The sequence below is a fragment of the Onthophagus taurus genome, chromosome 7 (assembly GCF_036711975.1).
Source record: "Onthophagus taurus isolate NC chromosome 7, IU_Otau_3.0, whole genome shotgun sequence".
Classification (NCBI taxonomy): Eukaryota; Metazoa; Arthropoda; class Insecta; order Coleoptera; family Scarabaeidae; genus Onthophagus; species Onthophagus taurus.
In genome coordinates, this window is record NC_091972.1 from 6,136,530 (window position 1) to 6,155,980 (window position 19,451).

At 34.6% G+C, this 19,451-nt stretch overlaps 1 protein-coding gene across 1 annotated transcript in view; it reads right to left on the minus strand.

Moving 5' to 3' along the window:
* Positions 1-2,772, minus strand: part of LOC111418888 (Sox box protein 15) — an 86,918-nt gene extending 84,146 nt beyond the window's left edge. Inside the window, exon 1 of the mRNA XM_023051591.2 lies at positions 2,274-2,772. Within this exon, the coding sequence (XP_022907359.1) occupies positions 2,274-2,314 (41 nt within the window). The 5' untranslated portion in view covers positions 2,315-2,772. The remainder of the gene's footprint in view (positions 1-2,273) is intronic.
* Between the last annotated feature and the right edge of the window lie 16,679 nt (positions 2,773-19,451).

The window sequence follows — 19,451 nt, forward strand, 5'->3', positions numbered from 1 at the left end:
CACGGACACGAGCTTGTGTACGATGATGTAACAAGTAAGCCGGCGTTTTTCCGGAAATTATTGTTGTTACAGGTTTGAATATTTAATCAGAAAAGTTAACGCGCAGTTAAAATTTCATCATTAAATTTAAATATCCCGCTTATTTAAATTTTTTTTTTTTTTTCGCTTGATATTTCGCACAAAAAGATAGTTTCGAGTAACCTCAATCACATCGAGATAATAATGATTGGAAATGAGAAGAAAGCGAAGAAGCGTTTTTTTTTTATATAATAATGTTGTAATCTTTAGATTGTGTTTTTGTGTGATTTGTTATAAATTGAATTGTGAGAAATGATACAACCTCAAATTGATAGGTACAATAATTACTTGAAGAAAATCCGTGGTGATATAAAGATTAGTGATCAATTTTTTTAAACAAGAAGAATTTTCTAAGTTGATATTGTTATCTTTCTAACTTTTCTAGATAATAATCTATTTTAGTTGGGATGTTTTTCGAAGTATTTATAAGAATCGATTAATAGATTACTAAATTAATACACGTGTAAAGTGCGTAGTTACATTAGATATCGATTTGCGTTTAAAAAAATTAAATTGTTTTTATTTATTTTTAATCATTAATTCGATTTAACTTGATTTCAAAGCAAATAAATAGGTAACCTAACAATAAACGGTTAAACAACAACCACCTTTCGCAATTTTACCGTTTATTTACTTTAAGATAAGAGTATTAACAAATCAGTGTGCGAATTTACTTACGTAATTAATTTTTTACCGCTTAAATTTTAGGCATTACAATAAATAATATTAAATACTACTCAATTAAAAAAGAGTAAATAAAATAAAAGTTTATCAATGAAAAATTGCTGAGGCATCTTACGATAACAAAAAATAAACACTAATCTTCTCTGAATATAAACATAGGTGAAACAAAAACGAAAATTTTTCGCAATCAATTTTTATCAAAAGTAATTAGTACTTAATCTTTTTAAGTCATCGATTTTTTTTGCAAGATTTTTAACGGGAATTTACCGTTATACAACAACTGTGTTAAAGTTTAATTAGCGTTATTGCATTTACCGACGGCAAAATTATATGTAATCAATGAAAAGATGTTTTGAAAGTTTCGGCATTAACTTAATTATTTTGGTTGGCACCAGATGTCATCAGTGACTAATAAGAAGTCCCTAAATAGATTAAGTACCGTAATTAAGCGCCATTTTCTGGCAAAATTTGTTGTGACACTTTGATTTAGCAAATCACTTTAAAATACCATCAAAAGTTGGCGCCTCGTTTTGCCAAAAAATGGTCGACCATCACCATCTGTTTATTTTAATTGATGACGTACAATTTCGTGCCTAAATTCTTTGAAATAACTAGCGCCATCTATTAAAATCTATTATTACTCGAAAATCCTAGTTTAATGAGGCAGTAAAAAAAAAGATTAAGAATATTTGTGTGTTAAGCTTTTGTGCAGATTGAATTCATAAAATTGCAAAATCTGCATTGAGTTATCGACAGTTTAGAGAAAATCTAATTGATCTTGATAATGATGTGATGATCATTATTCTGGATATGGTTAACACCTTTTCAATCAAACTTTAACATAAAATCAAGTTGTGGACATAGATTAATATTTGTACAAAACATAGTTGCAATCGTTTTTCTAAGAGTAAGTAAAATTTCTTTTGCCAAATTGTAGTTCTAGGATGTTTCTAACAGTTAGAGTGTCGAAAAGGGTTAATTTAGAGAATATCTAATTGATTTTGATAATGATGTGATCATTATTCTGGATAATGGTCAACATCTTTTCAATCAAACTTTCCAAACATAAAACCATGTTGTGGATTAATCTTTGTACAAAATATAGTTGCAATCGTTTTCTCAAGAGTAAGTTAAATTTCTTTTTCCAAATCAGTTAGAGTGTTAAAAACGTTGTCCTTTTTATCCCATGAAGGAAAAAAATAATTACTTTACTGTTAAAGGCAGTTTTCATTAAAACTTGTAGAAAAACAAAACCATATTTTCCTTTATGAATTTTCATAGATTCCTGAACAATATTTTTGCATTTATTGATACAAAATATCGCCTTCGTTAATATTTAATTAACGTACCTGTCATTCTAGTGCCTTAACTCGGATTATAAGTAATAAAATAGAATTCAATATAAAGGCAATAAGAAGTTGGTACTTATTTGGTATGACAAATGTGGATATGTGGACATAAATTTATAATTCTTTTTATTTATTTCGTTTTTTTAACATTTTGAGACTCACCCGTATGTAAAAGTAGTGTTACAATCCTCGTCGGATGCCATATCGGACACGCACAAATCACACAGATTTCTCTTAGTTAAATCAAAGTTAAGATTAAAAAAAAATCCAAACGAATGTTTCAAAATAAAAGGAAAATACAAATCGATTTCAGCAACCACTACATAGTCTGTTAATAAACAAACCACAAACGAAAAAGAAAAAAACACTACTTAAAACGTTTTTCTTTTGTAATTTTCAGTCCAAAGCACACTTTGACTAATCAACAAAAACCTTCTTAATTGTTCCAAAAAAAACTTGCGTTGATCAAAATGTCATTTTTGAAAATATATTAAACGTGTTTTTATTAATAATTTTTGTTTTACCGCACGCGGTGAACGAGGGGTTGGGATGACACTTGTCGCGATTTTCGATGTCGTCGTAGAGATCGCAGGTGGCGGCGGCGAAGTCTACGGTATCGCGATTGTCAGCGCACTGAGACTCCTCACCGCGGTTAGGCACTGATTCGAGCCTTCAAGGTGGGTTGGGTTGGCCGCGCTGTGACCGCCCGGTTTACCTGGTGGAAGAGGTTACGGTGCTGCCCCCCGTCGGTCGGCGGGCACGCGTACTAGATGTCGCGGGGCGGGGACCGCCGCAAGCAAGGGGGGTTTAATAAATATCTTAAAAAAAAACACAAATAATTATTTTTATCAAAGATTTAAATATTAATTATTAAATAGCAAAAAAAATTTTATTGATTGGTGTCAATTTTTTAATAACTCTATAATAACCAGAGAAGTCTTCTTTTTTAAATCTTCTCTTTTTGTTTTCAAACAATTTTTTTTAATACATAAAAAAAGAATGTTTTTCTTGATGTGTACATAGTGTACTAGATGTCGCGGGGCGGGGACCGCCGCAAGCAAGGGGGGTTTAATAAATATCTTAAAAAAAAAACACAAATAATTATTTTTATCAAAAATTTAAATATTAATTATTAAATAGCAAAAAAAATTTTATTGATTGGTGTCAATTTTTTAACTCTATAATAACCAGAGAAGTCTTCTTTTTTAAATCTTCTCTTTTTGTTTTCAAACTATTTTTTTTAATACATAAAAAAAGAATGTTTTTCTTGATGTGTACATAGTGTATTTAGAATATTCATGAAGATGGAGTGTTAAACCTGACAGGATCAGGCCCCAGGTTCGACCGGATGTGACGACGGGAGGTCAAAGGAAATAAGGTCGGTGGGGTCAATTATATGCCCAAGTCGTCGGTTTATTGACGTCGACCCGACCAAATTACAATGAATCCGCCCGATGTTTTCGGTTAATTATTGTTTTTTCGCGGTTTTCCTGTTGTTATCTATTAAGACCCCACGAAGAACATTTGTACGGTTCTTTTTAAAAGATTGTTTGCGTGTATATAACGCAACTTACCATTTGAGTTTATTATTAAGAGATGATTATCATGGGAAACTATTATTATTGTTTAAGATTTTCTCAGAAGGAATAAATTTATTATTAGAATATATTTTTTTTATAACTGTATCTTAAGTGTATACCAAAATTATTATTAAAACTACCAGAAAGTTTTTTTATGTATATAATCATCCATTAGAGAGTCTTCATTTGTTGTTTATCTTCGTCATCATTATAAATTTCAAGATTTGATTAGCATCTATTTCCAAGAAATCGTTGTTGATTCTATATCATCACTTTGAGTAACTCATTTCTTTCAATAATAGTATGATCTTTGAAACCATAATGACTCAAACTATTGCTTATACTCTCATTACTAATATTTCTCCAACTATTTCCGACAAAATATGATATCTCTTGTAGCACGTTCACTTTTGAGCCAACCTCTCTAACATTCAATGACGATGTTAACAAAAATTCATTTATTTATTCAATGATGTGGTAATGCACACTGTATAACTTTAACATGTAATCTTGATCAATCATCTAACCAACTTGAACACCTCTCTGATCCACCATACATGCCTACTATCCGTGCCAAAAGTCAAGACCTCACTTTAGAGATCTACATATTTTATGTAGATGTAGTATTTTGACATATTTTAATCAAATCTGCGATGAAATCCGTTTTCGACATAACGGCGTCCTACTAAACCGCGATTTTATGCGAAACTATATGGAATATCGAAAAAATAAAACATGCCCCTCATTAAGAACACATCATTCTACCACCTGTTCAAATTTGAATCTTTTTCGTCGGATAGTTTTTGAGATAAAAACGCAAAGTGGACAAAGTTGCCGACACCCTCAATAAACGGGTACTTTTTCATTTAATTTGCGATAAAAGGAAAACCGCGAATTCGAAAATTTTCAAATTAACATATGTTATGTAGAAATGTTCAGTGATTACAACAAACTTTGCCGCAATTCTTTTTATGGAGCGGTTGCGAAGATATCGATCTCTAAAGTGAGGTGCCTTGGCTTTTGACACCGATAGATAGTGTTCATTTAATGTAATTAATAAAATAATCAGCATCTTGTTGTTTTGCTATACGTGCTTGTCGGCAGTCTTTGTAAATGGTCCACCAACCCGGTTGTCTCTTGCATATATCGTTCAATAGGTTTTATATTCAATTGGCTTCTAATGGAATCATTGGGGATTTTATTTGATTTTGTGACTCCAAAGATGTTTCATAGATATTCAATTACTATTGCTCTTATGTTATTCTTCTGCTGTTCTGTTAGCACCCATGTCTCATAACAGCATGTCACAATTGGTCCATAATGTTTTATGACTTTTTCTTGCTTAAGCTATAGAGATCCTATGAGCTTTCTCTACTTGTTTGTTAATTTCAGATTGCTGTCTTCTATCATTTTCAAATATTGTGCCTAAGTGTTGTATATGCTTGACCATCATTACTTTTATTTTTTCCTTATTCATTTTCATCCCGTTCATATTGAGTATATTATTCTAGTTCTTGAGACTTTCTATTGAATTCGTCTTCTGGATCCACTATTATCGTTATGTCATTGGTGAAAGAGCATTCAAAAACTTTAACCGGTGTCAGATTTTTATAGCCGACAAATCATGGTTTGCTATTCCGTCTATCTGTTTGATAATTTCATCCATAAATGTTATGAATTGTAGTGGGATAATTCTTCTGATATTCAGTTGTTGCTTATGGCCTGATTGCGTGTTGTACATTTTGGATATCTTTGGTACGTATTTAAATTTCTCCAGCATATTAATAAATATAGAAACATAAAGTGGATCCATTTTGTTGCTTATGAACATGGTAACAATCTGTTTGAATGGTATCCTTCCTCTTAGTTACTTTCATTTATGATTTAAAGTTGGAATCGCATATTTTTAGTATATCAGCTTTTGACAAATGAAGAAATTTCTTGCCGATATACTTCAAACACTGTTCCTCTTTGGGCATGACTTTCACAAACTGTTTTATTATTTCTAATTTTATGTGCAAAGATGGAATAGAATGCTTTTTGAGTCCACGAGGTTGTTGAGAATAATGTTCTTTTTTACCGGCATTAAATGTTTTCTAGCAGCCAATTTTTTTATGGATCAATGTTGATTCCTAGCCTTACTATCTTATTCACAGAAACATGGGTATTGTGTAAAATCACATTGGAAGGATGCCCAACACTTTCAAATCACCACATTAACCAACCATAAGCATAATAGTAGTTCGAAAAAGATTTCCAATCTGGTTTTTATGGATGTAAAACCCTATCTAATTATGAACTAGAAAAAGTTCTGGCCAAATGCTCATAGGTACCAAATTCTAATTGTTATTAAAAACGTATATTAACTCAAAACTGTAACTAGATCAGAAAAACATTAAGCAAGGATGTTCGCACAAAACAGGGAGTAAATTTTACTGTAGATTTCTAACATTTTCTTTGGTGTGTTATATTATTATATGAAGCAACGCAAAACATATTTGTTACAAAGGAGCTTTTAAATATTAATTAATTAAATATATATACAGATGGCCCAAATGTCCGTAGCCATAAACTCTGTATATGTGATAGCTCATAAACAGAGTTTCCACACTTCGATTCTTAACATACCAAAAGAAACCAAAGTTTAATTTTAGGGGCTAACTTTGCATACTTCTAAATTTCTATATTTTCTATAATTTAAAATTTGAGTCCACTTTGCTTGTTCTAATATGTGCTTATGGTACACCATATAATGTATTCGAATTATATGATATACAGTTATATCGCTAGAAAATTCTCCTATTTTAGTAAATTAGAATATAATTTTAACGGAAAAAATTGAGACAATTTTCTCCGTCTGATTCGAAAAAAGATCACTCCGGGTGAAAGTCCCAAAGACTCTCTTCTTCTTCGACACGTTGGATATGTCACAACAAGCGATGTACGCTCTATATGTTTGCGTAAACGCAGTGAGGATAACTCTTTTTCTAAAAGATCTCTCTCTCTCTCGCCCCTCGTTTTCGGAGCACTTTCGAAACTCGTCGAACGGATCTAATAATGTCTCGGAATCAAGAAACTGTGACAAGGAATAGTCTCGAAATATCATCAAACGTAATCATAAAAATAACCATAAAAATTTTCAAGTCAAATTACAACTAATTTGTTGAGTAATTTTATGAAGTCATGTGTATAAGTATGATATACAAATTCGTTGTAAATTTCGACAATAATTTCTATTTAATCGCTTTATTTTTGTGTACACAAAGAACAGAAGCAAATTAATAATTCTACACAAGTTCATGAGTGTAGCAAAATGTTTACCCAGACAACACGCAGGTTTATTTCATAAAAACAAAACGATTTGTACTACTGATTATAATATCTTATCACACTTTTTGATAACATCCTGTTATTTTTTTTTTTTAATTTATTTTATTTTTAGTATTTTGTTTCCTTTAAAACATAAAAATTTAAACCACTTCTTTTTAAATTTCAAATCTTATCTCAACAGTAGGATCTCCTCTAACTTTAAGGCGTTGACACGTAAGCGTACCCCCTTTTCGAATTAATCCTGATGACGGCCCATGTTGTTGTTGCTGTTGTTGTTCACGATCCTGAAGTGTGGAAGAAAAGTGGTGGCTGTTGTTTGATCGGTAATCAGTGTGGGCCGTTATGGACAGAAACCGAAGTTCTCGACGGTCGTAAATTCGAAACCCATCCGACTCCTAAACCTCTTCTCTTCTAACGTTCGTTGTAGCGTTGTGTCTTCGTCGTGGGCTCTCTTGAGGAGTGTGCCGAGTTCGGATGTATCTAGTATAGTAATTATTTCGGCGCGATGCGATCTCGTGAGAACAGGAAATGCTGTGACGTCATCGTCTCTCGCACTCACAGGTGTATAGGGTGTTTTTGTAAAATGATTATTATCCTTCTTGATTATTGTTCCTGTTGTGTTTTGATGCGGAACGAAAGGAACTAGTTAACGAAAAGAAAAAGCGAGGGTGTAGGTTAAAATCTTATTTAATTATATTTCAATTTTTTAAAAACTTACTTTGTTCTAATTGTAAATAATATTTCGTAAGTTAACTTTGTAGTTTCAGGTTTGTTCAGGCGGAACGAGGTTTTCTTCGGCAAGGTCTATAGAGAGGGCTGAACAGTACCACGTACGTCAGTGGACTCTAGTTTATTATTGGTTCGGACCGAGCACGTGGTATTCAGCCGACGTCGTCGTGATAGCGATCGGAAGTGGCAAAAAGGCAAAGAGAACAGGGCAATTAAATGTAATGGGAGGGCCTTGGGGCATATAAAAAAAGTATATAATATAATGATCCCAGTTCGGTCTTCTATATCTGTACCCTTTTAAAACAAAGTTCTTTGAAAAAAAAAGTACAACCTTTAACCTATTATTCTTTTTGAATTGTTACAAAAGTTAATTTCAAATAATCTTTTGGTATTATCACTGCATAACAAATGCGAACAACATATACGGTTATATAAAGAGCCCCATCGTACAGTTACCCATTGTTAGAAAACTAGGCGTCCATTTATTCGGAACCTCACCGGTTACGCCACATCCTGCTCCGGTCTCTTCGTATACCTATATCTCATCTCTCACTCCTCCCTCGGTTTTAAAACAACTATAATTGCGACCGAGTCTGATGCAAAATGAAAAAAAAGTTGCGACTCCTGGGAATCGGATGTGACGAAGTACAATGCCCTTCTCCCCTGGACCTTACCGTTTTTCCAGCATGGTTTTAGTGCTAAAGCCCGAATCGGCGCAAGCACCGCGCAGATTATGAAACTTCCGGTCGTCGTAGTCGGGAAGAAGAAAACGGCCGTCGACGAGATCTAAGTACAACACTCTAAAAAAAAACGATGAGAGAATTTCGCCCGACGAACGTGGGAAGGGCTTTGTTCGGATGAACGCAAGGTTACCAACAAACGTAGAACAGTTAGGTTTCGTTAGGAACTTTGTCTTAATTCGCAATTAAACCATCGGGTTCACACATATTAAATATATAACTGCACAAAGCATTTAAGCATCTCTAGGGCTTATTAACTACTTTTATAGTTACGGTTTTAGATACTAATTAAGATGACCCGATAACCTTTTTGAATTAGTGCGAGAAAGAAAGCTTAAAAAAATATGCTTATTGACACCATTATGTAAGTAAAAAATAGTAACTATGGGGATACTTGACGGAAGCTTTCTACGAATGACAAGAGGCATTTTAGAAAGTCCAGTGGCGGCGAAATTGACAGAAGCGGATTTTCAATGGACCGAAGTTGAACGTCTCGGTTCTGTTTACTACAGAGGAGGTTATAGGAGTTGGGGCGGAGCGCTTTCCGCGGAACTAATCCGCGAGCAACTGAACCGTAGCCGAACCGTTTCATTATGCGCTGTTACGCGGCCCATGAAGTTGCCAGCGTTCGGAAACAAAGTGAAGAAATAACCCGCAAGGCGGACACACATCAGCGACCAAATAAACATAACCATAAAAAAAGATGAAGAAAGAAAAAAACCGTTAAACGTATTGAAACAAAGATCATTGAATGAACATTTAATTGAGGAAAATGATTTTTTCTTCTAAAATCGATTCTAAAATATCAATGCCTTTTAAATGACAAAAATTGGTAATGAAATGAACCGTTTAAAATCAATAATAATACACGTTAGTAACAGTTTTGTTACTCTGTTACTCTCCATTTGCTGTTGTTTTCAGTTTATTAAGGAACTGATTGTTGGTTCTGCTGAGTCAGTATTTCACCGAGATTTGTCTAACTTTACTTGGAATAGGAGCTTAATGAAGAGCTTGGTAAAAACTTGAGATTGACTTCTTTTTTTTATATGGAGATTCTGTTAAGACAACGTTCTTTCGCCTCCACCGATGTTAGTTATCACACCTTGGAATGGCAGAATTTACCTCATTAAATCTTCTATCCGGCGTGCCATCATTAAAGTTGGCTGAAACCTCACCGTTTTTATCATCCCACTGACAAAGATGTCTTTTTTAATTGCTGTACTAAGCAAAGTCAATTTCAATTATTTAGCTCCAGATATCATCTCTGCACTAGAAGGCGTGGATCTGGATGGATCAACCACCTGTTTCTGTAGTTGTTGAAGTTAGTAAGAACAATATGTTATTAAATATAGCTTTGATCACCCCAAGTTCTTAATATGTATTGAGTGACACGATGTGACACGGGAAGTCTTTTTTTAAAAACTTCTACAAACCTTTCAGATCATACAATACATGACACAGCAGTTATCCATCTAGTGATATGTATACAGTTCAACCTCCTGGTGGTAATCCTAATTCAATCATTGAGGGCGTGTACACTCCACTTGCTGACATACAAATAAGACAAGTTAAAGTTTCGCCCTTTTCTGGACATGTTAAGAAGCCGACTTACCCCTTGAGAGCAACTACTTCAAATGGTGGATTCATCATGTAAATCCATTATGGGGTTGAAACCATCTCACGTAGTTTGTGTAGCTTAGAGCATTGAAAATCAATCTTACTGAGTACTTTGCTTATTATTATACCATGTTTTATATGCGTTCCTTTATTACCTGAGTTTAAAGTATTTGGTCCTCCATACACTTTGTGTAGTAATAGTAGCTGAGAATTTGGAAATAAAGTAATTTAAGAGTTACGTTATTTAACGATCATATAGACAGCAAATGCTATCTTTTAAGCACAGCGTTTAACGTGATTGACGTTTTTGGTCACTGTTTGAATTCTCTTAAAGTAGATGTGGCAAACTGATATTTCAAATCGAGTTAGTTATCATTATTATTATTCGTTATTGACAAACAAAAATAAACAAGTCAACAAACTTTTTATCTGTAGGTACATTAAAATTATATAAAAGGATAAATATAACATTTATTACCTTTTATGGATTTAACAAATTGACATCATTTTAATAAAATAATTTGGCTTACAATTAGTTTTTGAATAGAATTCTTTATATGAACTCAAGAGATTAAGATTTCACATAGTAATTGAGTATTTTAATGCATTGGTGTGACAAAACCTATTTTATTATCAAATTATTTAACACTTATAGTATTTAACTGTTATATTACTATGGGAAACTCTGAGTAGGAAAGGTTTTGAAAAGGAAGTGCTCTTCATTATCTTTTTATCTGAAGAAGTAATTAACCCAGAAAAATTAGTATCCTGTTCTTTTTACGGGTTACAATTATTTCGACATTACTTTCAACCATTAACTGTTTAAAACTCGTTATGCATCAGCATTTACAAAAAAAATGTTGCGCAACTTTATTATTTATCTTTTAATTTAAAAATTAAGCATTAAGATTGTCGGGTAAATAAAATTTCTTCATAGTAAAAAGTATATACTAAAAGCTACTTTCTAAAGAATTAAAATAAAGTAAACGATCATTGCTTCTGGTGATGTCTAGGGTTTTAATTAAATGACCTCATTTGCTATTGTGAATAAATCTTCTGCACCCGAGGTCAGCGATGGGAAAGAAGTTATGCAAATGCCAGAACAGTGTGGTGTTTTTTTAATTAAAGGATTATGAGATAGGATGTTGTTTGTTTAAACGTCATTCAAATAAAATTTAGAGATTTTATAATTTATAGAAAACTTTGGAAAATATTTATTCATCACACAATTAATTTAAAATTTAATTAACCTATATGTTACGATCGAGAAAATTAATAAATCCGAGCGAGATTTTCCATCGTGGAAACCAGGCGAAGATGTTCCCGCGGTTATTAGCCGTAATTTAATGAAGATTAACGCGCTCCTTTGCACGGTAATCAGCCGTCAAGATCTGCCTCTTCTTCGCGTAACTTCCTAACACCACACGATGGAGGAGAAAGTCACCATCGTCATCACCGTTACCATCTCGCGCCACGGCTAATTAAAACGCGATGAAAATTTGTCCCTTCTTCTACTTCTTCGCTAATAGACGAAGAACTAGAAGAAACCAGTCTCGTTTCAAGCAGTAACACCGAAAACTTTCTTTTGACGCTCTCCCAGACGTGAGTAAAAAGAAAGCTAAGAAATTCTCATTATCTTTTTCGACGTTTTGCAAGGTGAAAAGAAGTTTTTGGTTCTAAAAGAAGTGTTGAAGGGGAAAGAGTTGAAGGGAGGCGAAGACGTCCGGACGAATGTTAATTGCGTGTGCGGTGACCCGCACCAACAACGTTTCATATCGGAGCCATCAGCAAACGCCACTCACCTTACCGACCACCGGAACCGGAAACTGACGCCCGACGAACTCCGGTTATATAGCAGAAGAAGACGGTTTCTCGTAAATGATGATTTTTTGCCTTTTTTCTTTCACAAAAAGAAACTTTAGCTTTATAAAAGAAGATTTATTTCTTAACTTCTTCATTTTTCCCTTTTTTTTTGATAAAGTGTTATGGGTTTCGATCGCTCACCGGGTTTCCCCCCACAACAGGGGGGAATATTTATAGAAACCATACGTTGTCGGATATCGCGTCGAAGGATCTCCTGCTACTTCTTCGGACGACGCGCGGCGAGCAGCACAGGTGTCTTCTGGTGGAGACAAGCTGCCTAGATCGAACGGGGAGATCCTTCTTGCTCTGTGTATGAGTGTGTGTGTGGAAAAGAAGAAGCAAGGAGGCGAACATCGGCGGGAAAGTTTCGCGGCGACCGTCGTCGATTAGACGGCGATTATAGTCGTAACCGGGGCGCAAGAAGTGACGCTGAAATCGACGACGAAGACACTTCGAAAGCGAAACACTGTGGACGAGGATATGCTTCGATGACTAACTTTTAAAATTACACTTTTATGATTTTTACTTTTTTTAAATGTGTGTGTATGCCTTTTCCTTTCTAAATTTTATTTCAATTTAAAGTTAGGAAAGAAAAAGTTTCCAAAACAGTGAATTTTTTTATTTACAATTAAATTTTTTATGGTGTCATGCAAATTTTGCGCTTTGTAGGTACTGCTTGAAAGACAACATTCATATTAAAAACACACTTCCTGAAATACATACTGCCGAACCACCACGGCACTATTCTCTAATATTTATGGAAAAGCTCACAGATTGAGAATTAGCTAGTAGTAATTACTCCGTGTGTCTATGAAAATATTGTTTGATGTTTCGGATGTCATGGCGGGTGCCAAAAGAATATTGACGATATTCGTCAAGATGTTGCAAAAGTGTTAAAAACAGCAAAACCACCAAAGTCCAACTTGACTGAAGCTTTACGAAGTATAAGATGGTGATGGACAGAAAGGAATACGAGCACAAGATGGATTCAGGCACATAATGGAATATTAAGAAGAATATCACAGATAAAATAGTTAGGACGATGAAGAACCTAATTAAGACGACGGATATTCCAACACAGGAACAGAAAAACTTGCTTGTACAAACACCAATAGCACCAAGGATTGATGCTTTAGTAAGGTTCCATAAATGCAATTACTTTAACAAGTTAAATTTTCCTGGATTCATATGACTTATAGTAAACTTGGACGTGGAATCAGGTTTTGCCAAAGTGGAGGTAAAAGATGCCGTGGAAAGTCTATGAGAAAAACTTATACCAGAAGGATTATCGAGTTACGTCCCAGAACTTGTACAGGATGGGTCAAATTGGACACTTTTAAAGAGATACTCCTCTTTCTATAAGAGATACAGGAAAAATGATATCAGTGTCTGAGGCTCGATTTTTATAAGAAACTTAATGGCGAAAACCGCATATCGATATCACTTACGGTTTCAGAGATACAGGGTATTTTTAAAAAAGAGCACTTTCGAAAAGTCGTTATAACTTTTTTCTTATTAAAAAATCTTCCTTTCTGTGAAAACACTTCCAAAGCAAGTTTTTATGTGGAATTCGATGGAATAAGTTACCTTTCTCTCTTTCAGTAGTTATTAACATAAAAATGATTTCGTCAACAACACTTTCGATTTGTTGCCTTAATATGTCCAAATATTATCTGGAGCTAAGTGAACCATCATAAATAAATGGACCGATAATTCGACCTGTAAAAATCCAAGCCCATACGCTAAAACCAAACCTTCCTTGATTCCTCCGCTCCACAATTAAATGGGGGTTTTGCTGTGCCCATGTATGCGAATTGTAGCGGTTGAAAATGCCAGCACTACTCACATACGCTTCATCTGTCTAAATATAATTTAAAGAAAAATTGCGTGCTTCGTCACATTTTTCCAAGAACCACTTTTCTGAGGTAATGGACTTTGCTAGTTCTGTATGTGCATTTTTCATAATTTTCATATGACATTATAAAAGTTGACGACAACTAAGAAATACTCTAACGATAAGCACCAACACTTATAACTTGAATCAAAATTTGACAGATCATAAACAATGCATTTGTTTTATCGAAGCGCCGTCAAAGCCCACTAGCCTACTAATACGCAGTTAAAAATCTTAAAAGTTTTCAAGTTGTATATTTCAAAGAAGACTTGAACGAAATATCAAGTGTGCTATATTTTTGGAAAGGAAATTTTATGCTCTCCTCGAATTTGCAAAAATATGGGGTGTTCCATTTAAAAAAATAATTTATTTGTCAATAATTACTAAAATATTGCTTTGAGGGAAAGCTAACTTATACGATCAAATTCTATATAAAAAGTTGCTTTGGAAATGTTTTCACAGAAAGGAAGATTTTTCAATAAGAAAAAGTTATGATGAAAATTTCTCGAAAATGCACTTTTTTGAAAAACACCCTATATCTTTGAAACCGTAAGAGATATTGATATGCGGTTTTCGCCATTAAGTTTCTTATTAAAATCGAGCTTCAGACAGTGATATCATTTTTCCTCTATCTCTTATAGAAAGAGGAGTTTGCCTTTAAAAGTGTCCAATTTGGTCCATCCTGTACAGATTTATCTGTCAACTTATTTAAGCTGGATCGCCGATATCACCTGTCATCGCCAACTTTAATATGGAGCAATTTTACAAAGCGGCATTAAAAATCAGTCATTGGAAACCAAAGTTATGGCTGTGATACGTGGATGAGATAATGTTCACCATGGACTAAGAAAAGGACCATTCCTCGATATGTTAAATACGGAGTGATCATCACAACATTAGCCTCCACAGAAAATGGAGGTTTGAGTAAAAATTGTTTGAATTCCAATAAAAGTTTGAAATAAGTTGCAACTAATATATGAATACAGTAACCATAGTTACGAAACTACTATACACTTGCACTGTCCCACATAAAATGCATTATAGCTTAATAGTACTAGGTACGTACAATTGGGTACTTTTGCAAAGGAAAAATTTTGCTTAAAAAAGATGGCGTCCTTATGATAACTTTGAGTTTCCGGCTTAAGAAACGCCCTGGTAAACCCGAATGTTTCTGGTTCTAGGTCTAGTGTTAGTTCTAGTTTTACACTAGCACTATTACTAGAACTAACACAAGACCTAATCTAAAACTAGAATCATTCGGGTTTGGGAGACATGCGTAAAATCCCAATGTTTCTAGTTCTCGGTCTAGTGTTAGTTCTAGTTTTGTACTAGAGCTAACACAAGACCTAGAACTAGAATCATTCGGGTTTAGCCGTTTTAAGAGACGTGCGGCTAAACCCGAATGTTTCTAGTTCTAGCTCTACTGTTAGTGCTAGTTTTAATTGTTATTTAGCGTTATATTGTGGTATATTTTTATTGAACGAAAAGTCGAACTAACACTAGACCTCATTCACTGGATACAAGTTCATCATTTTATACTTATGAAGTAATATTGAATTTCTATTAAACTATCTGGTAATACATTATTTTACACTTGTTTTGAATTGGATGAAATTTTAGATAAGATATATTCAGTTAGGTTGGAGTGTATGTATATTAATAAATCGTCAATTTTCCGCTTTGTAGTCTGTCGGTTTGTATTACCATAACTAACCAACAGCGAAACATCCGCATTGTTCCACAGATTGAAATCTCGACCATTCCGGTTAATTAAACGCGTAATTGTTATTTACGCGTGTGTGTGTGTGTGTTCCGAAACCGTTTAAAAACATTTTGCAAATATCCACAGAACTAACGCAGTATTACAAAACATAACCCACTATAAACACGTTTACCGGATTTAAAAAATTATTATTATTTTTATGTTGCAAAACACCCCGTTTCGTGTGTACAACAATTTCAAGTCAACAACTCCAGTTAATTTGTAAGGAGTCGTAACATAAACACAAATTTATTGTCGGTGTTGTAACTTGTAACCATATCTTAGGATATGGAAGAAGGAATGTTGTGCAAAGTTTTTACGGGTTTTTGATTTGAAACTTTATACTAATTACATATCGTAACGCGTCAAAGGTGCACTTAACTAATACTTTACGTATACACAAAAACAATCAAAAGTCTTGAAAGAATAAAATTAGTTATGTCCCGTGGTCGTCGTTGTCGTGCTGTGGTTTATGGTCTCAATTATTGCGTCTCCATATAATTTGAACGGGGCATATCGCACCGAAACGCGTCGTCGTCGTGGGCTTTTACTCTCTCCACGATCTCCGGTCGTCTGTTATTATTTCCGAGGGTCGCGTGGGCTGCCAACCTCCTCGCTCTGCGCTCGCTCTTGTGCTGTATGCAAATATATCGGCGATATAACTCTCTGAGCACTCGCTCTCTGGTGTGCTATCGGATCGACGACGCCGCGCGGTCGTCGTTATTATTGTTATTAGCGGTGACTATATTTTCAGAAAGATTAACACATTCAAGATTGACGAGATACAGGTGGACGAACAAGCGTAGGGTTGAAAATAATTTATCAAATCAAAAATCGCCAATCTTATTTTAAATCGCATTAGAATTAGGCAAAAAGAACTCGTTGTGTTTTTGTGGATCAATTCTTGATTTATGCAAACGGGACCAAAACCACATCAAACCGTCCCACAATCGGCTCTTCGAGCAATTGAATTATGGCCGCATGAATATGGTGATTGCAGGGCGTACGACGAAACGTGTAATTTTGCGATTTTTAAATTTGTCGTCAAATGGGGGTCTCAACGAGTACATATAGAGAGAAATGTCGCGACAATCTACGACGACGTTGAAGTCGACCTGAAATCTCCTTCAACGACCACGACGATAATATCGTTTCTCATCGCCGCCGCCGACAAAAAGTGACTTACGGCGTACTATTTAAGAGTGCTCGCCCCTTATTAATAAAAAAACGACACCGCGCGGCGCCCGCCCCCTCGCAGATAATGTTCTCCCTAATAACTATAATCATCCAAGAGTAAATATATAATCAATTTGATGCCAGGGTCTGAGGACGCCCACGATCTCTCTTTCTCATAATCTCTTTCTCTTTTCATCTTTCTCAATCTCATTCAGAAAACATCTTTAAGATTTTTAAAGAAGGGTCATGTTACAAAGTCTTTATGTAACTGATTTTACCTCATCTACATCAATAAGTATTTATACAAGAAATGAGTCAACAATAGATTCACTGTTGGAATATAAAAAGAAAGGTTTGCTGACATAATAATTTTTTATAAAGAAGCAACGTTCATTATCAAAGTGCTCCTGTAACTTTTTGGGCAAGGTTTTCTTGCAGTGGTTATTTGTCAGTCAGCGGGAGGTAGGCGACATTCCTCTTCTTATCTGTCAATCTCTTCACTTCTTTCGTCTTCCTTGATTTGTCAATATCCAATGTGTCAGCTAATAGGGTAGCCAACATTTATCTTATTTAGAAATAAATATAACAAATTTTAAAAATTTCTAGAAATTCGTAAACTTAATAGATTTGAATCAGGTATATGTGACATTTCAAAGAAGTTTTGCCGTTGAATCCATAATGACGAGAACGATGGCGACAAAGAGGTGTGAAGCACCTCTTTACAAGACACCGATTGCCCGCCACAAGAGAGTATAGAGCGCAGCGCGGTGGTAGAAAGAATTAAAGATGCACGACGAGACCCTTATTGTTCACGAACGTCGTCGTGTGCGTCTTTTTATCCACGTGTGCGATCGGCCAGGTTAATAAGCACGCGTTTCATAATTTCCCATTGTCGGGTTAATAATAATTTTCGTGTTTAGCCCAACGTCGTCGTCGTCGTCGTCGCCAGGTGCGTACAATATCTTTTTTCTTGGGCGGGGAACTAATACAAAAAAAAATCACGGAGGAGTAGTATTCGTTTTATGAACTTCCTCTGCCTTTAAATGCCCATCATCAAAACACGACCGTGATGCAATCAAATTTTTTTAAACATGTATGTGGGTTTATTCGCTTTCACCTATGACAGCAAGATAATTGCGTTTCTAAATTATTCTAAATCTGAATATATCTGGAATTATTAAAGAACGAAACAAAGAGAATATCGGAATAATAATAATAATATTAATCGTGATTAGTTTTGTTAAAAATCAAGATTCGCACGGTGAGGCGCAGAGGGGAGGGGGAAAAGCGCCGCCGGAAGAAAGAGGCATCAGGCTAATTATAAGGTCGCTCATTTTATTAACATTGATAAAATTTCAATTTCATGAGGCAACAACAGAGTCGTAATGACTCAATCGACACCGGTCGCCCTGAGCTAACGGAAAAATTCTTCGAAGCCATCAGAACAATAGTCGACCCCGTTTTTAAAATCAAAAATGGAACGATGCTTATTAATAAGAAGCTCTTTTAACCTATATTATCTGACCTCCAATTAACCCAGAACTAATCCATCTAAAAATATCTATTGAAAACTATCAATACAAATATTTGGGATTTGATTGAGTCTTTTTGATATTTTATTCAATGAACATGAAGTCAAACGTGATAGTTTAGTACTACAATAATTTCGTCTATTGGTAAAGGGGAGTAAATAAAAAATTTTTAGAATCCTTAGACACCTTTAGAATACCCATCCATATTGGCGAATAACAATAACATGCTTTTTAGTGTGTTTGTCGCCATGACAGTCATAGATTTTGAATTTATAGTAAAAGCCAGAAACTGTTAGTCATTCCCTCGGTGTAATAGTCTGTCTTCAATGAGGCCTTGGCTTAGGTGGTTTGCAACCGAGACGCTATAACTGATATCACAACTGTACAGGATGGCCAAAGATGGGTGCAAAGTGCTGTATCCAGTGTTGCCGTTTCGGTACAATTGTACTGAATTTAGTACGATTTCATGGTTAAAGTACGTGCAAGTAGCAATTCAGTACAAAATTTTTAATCGGTACATTTTTGGGAATGCTTTTTTTGGCCGTTTCTGATCTTCCCGCAATTTATTCAATCGCAATTTTCAGTACTTCTTGCAAGTTTTGTTTTACCTTATTACTAAAGAAAAGAGTCTCCTCAATTTTCTCTCTCAATTCAGTATGTTTTTTTCATTTTCAGCGTGCAGCAACACTGACTGTATCTCGGAAAGCACCATTGTAGACTTGCGGTAAAAAATGTAATAACTAAAGTGGCTGGTTTTCTTGGATTTCAGCTATATTAACATAAAAAAAGTTATATCCCTTTTAAAGCTTATACAGGGTCATCCACGACGACCGTCCATTAGAACTTTACAGGGTTGTGGCCAATACAAAAATTTGAAAATTCAGATTTAAGTATTATCAATTGCGTTCTCTTCGACTAAAATATTTTCAAATATCTAACACTTCCGGTTATACCGGCAGTCGCCACGTACTTTATTTTTTTAAATGGAACACTCTATATATTTTTATATATTTGGATTTGTCTGTTTTCAAGGTTTATGAATAGCTTTACTTTTTGCAATTTGATTCGGCCGTTCTCGAGTTATTCGAATTTTTCTAGAAAAATCTGCTCCAGCAGA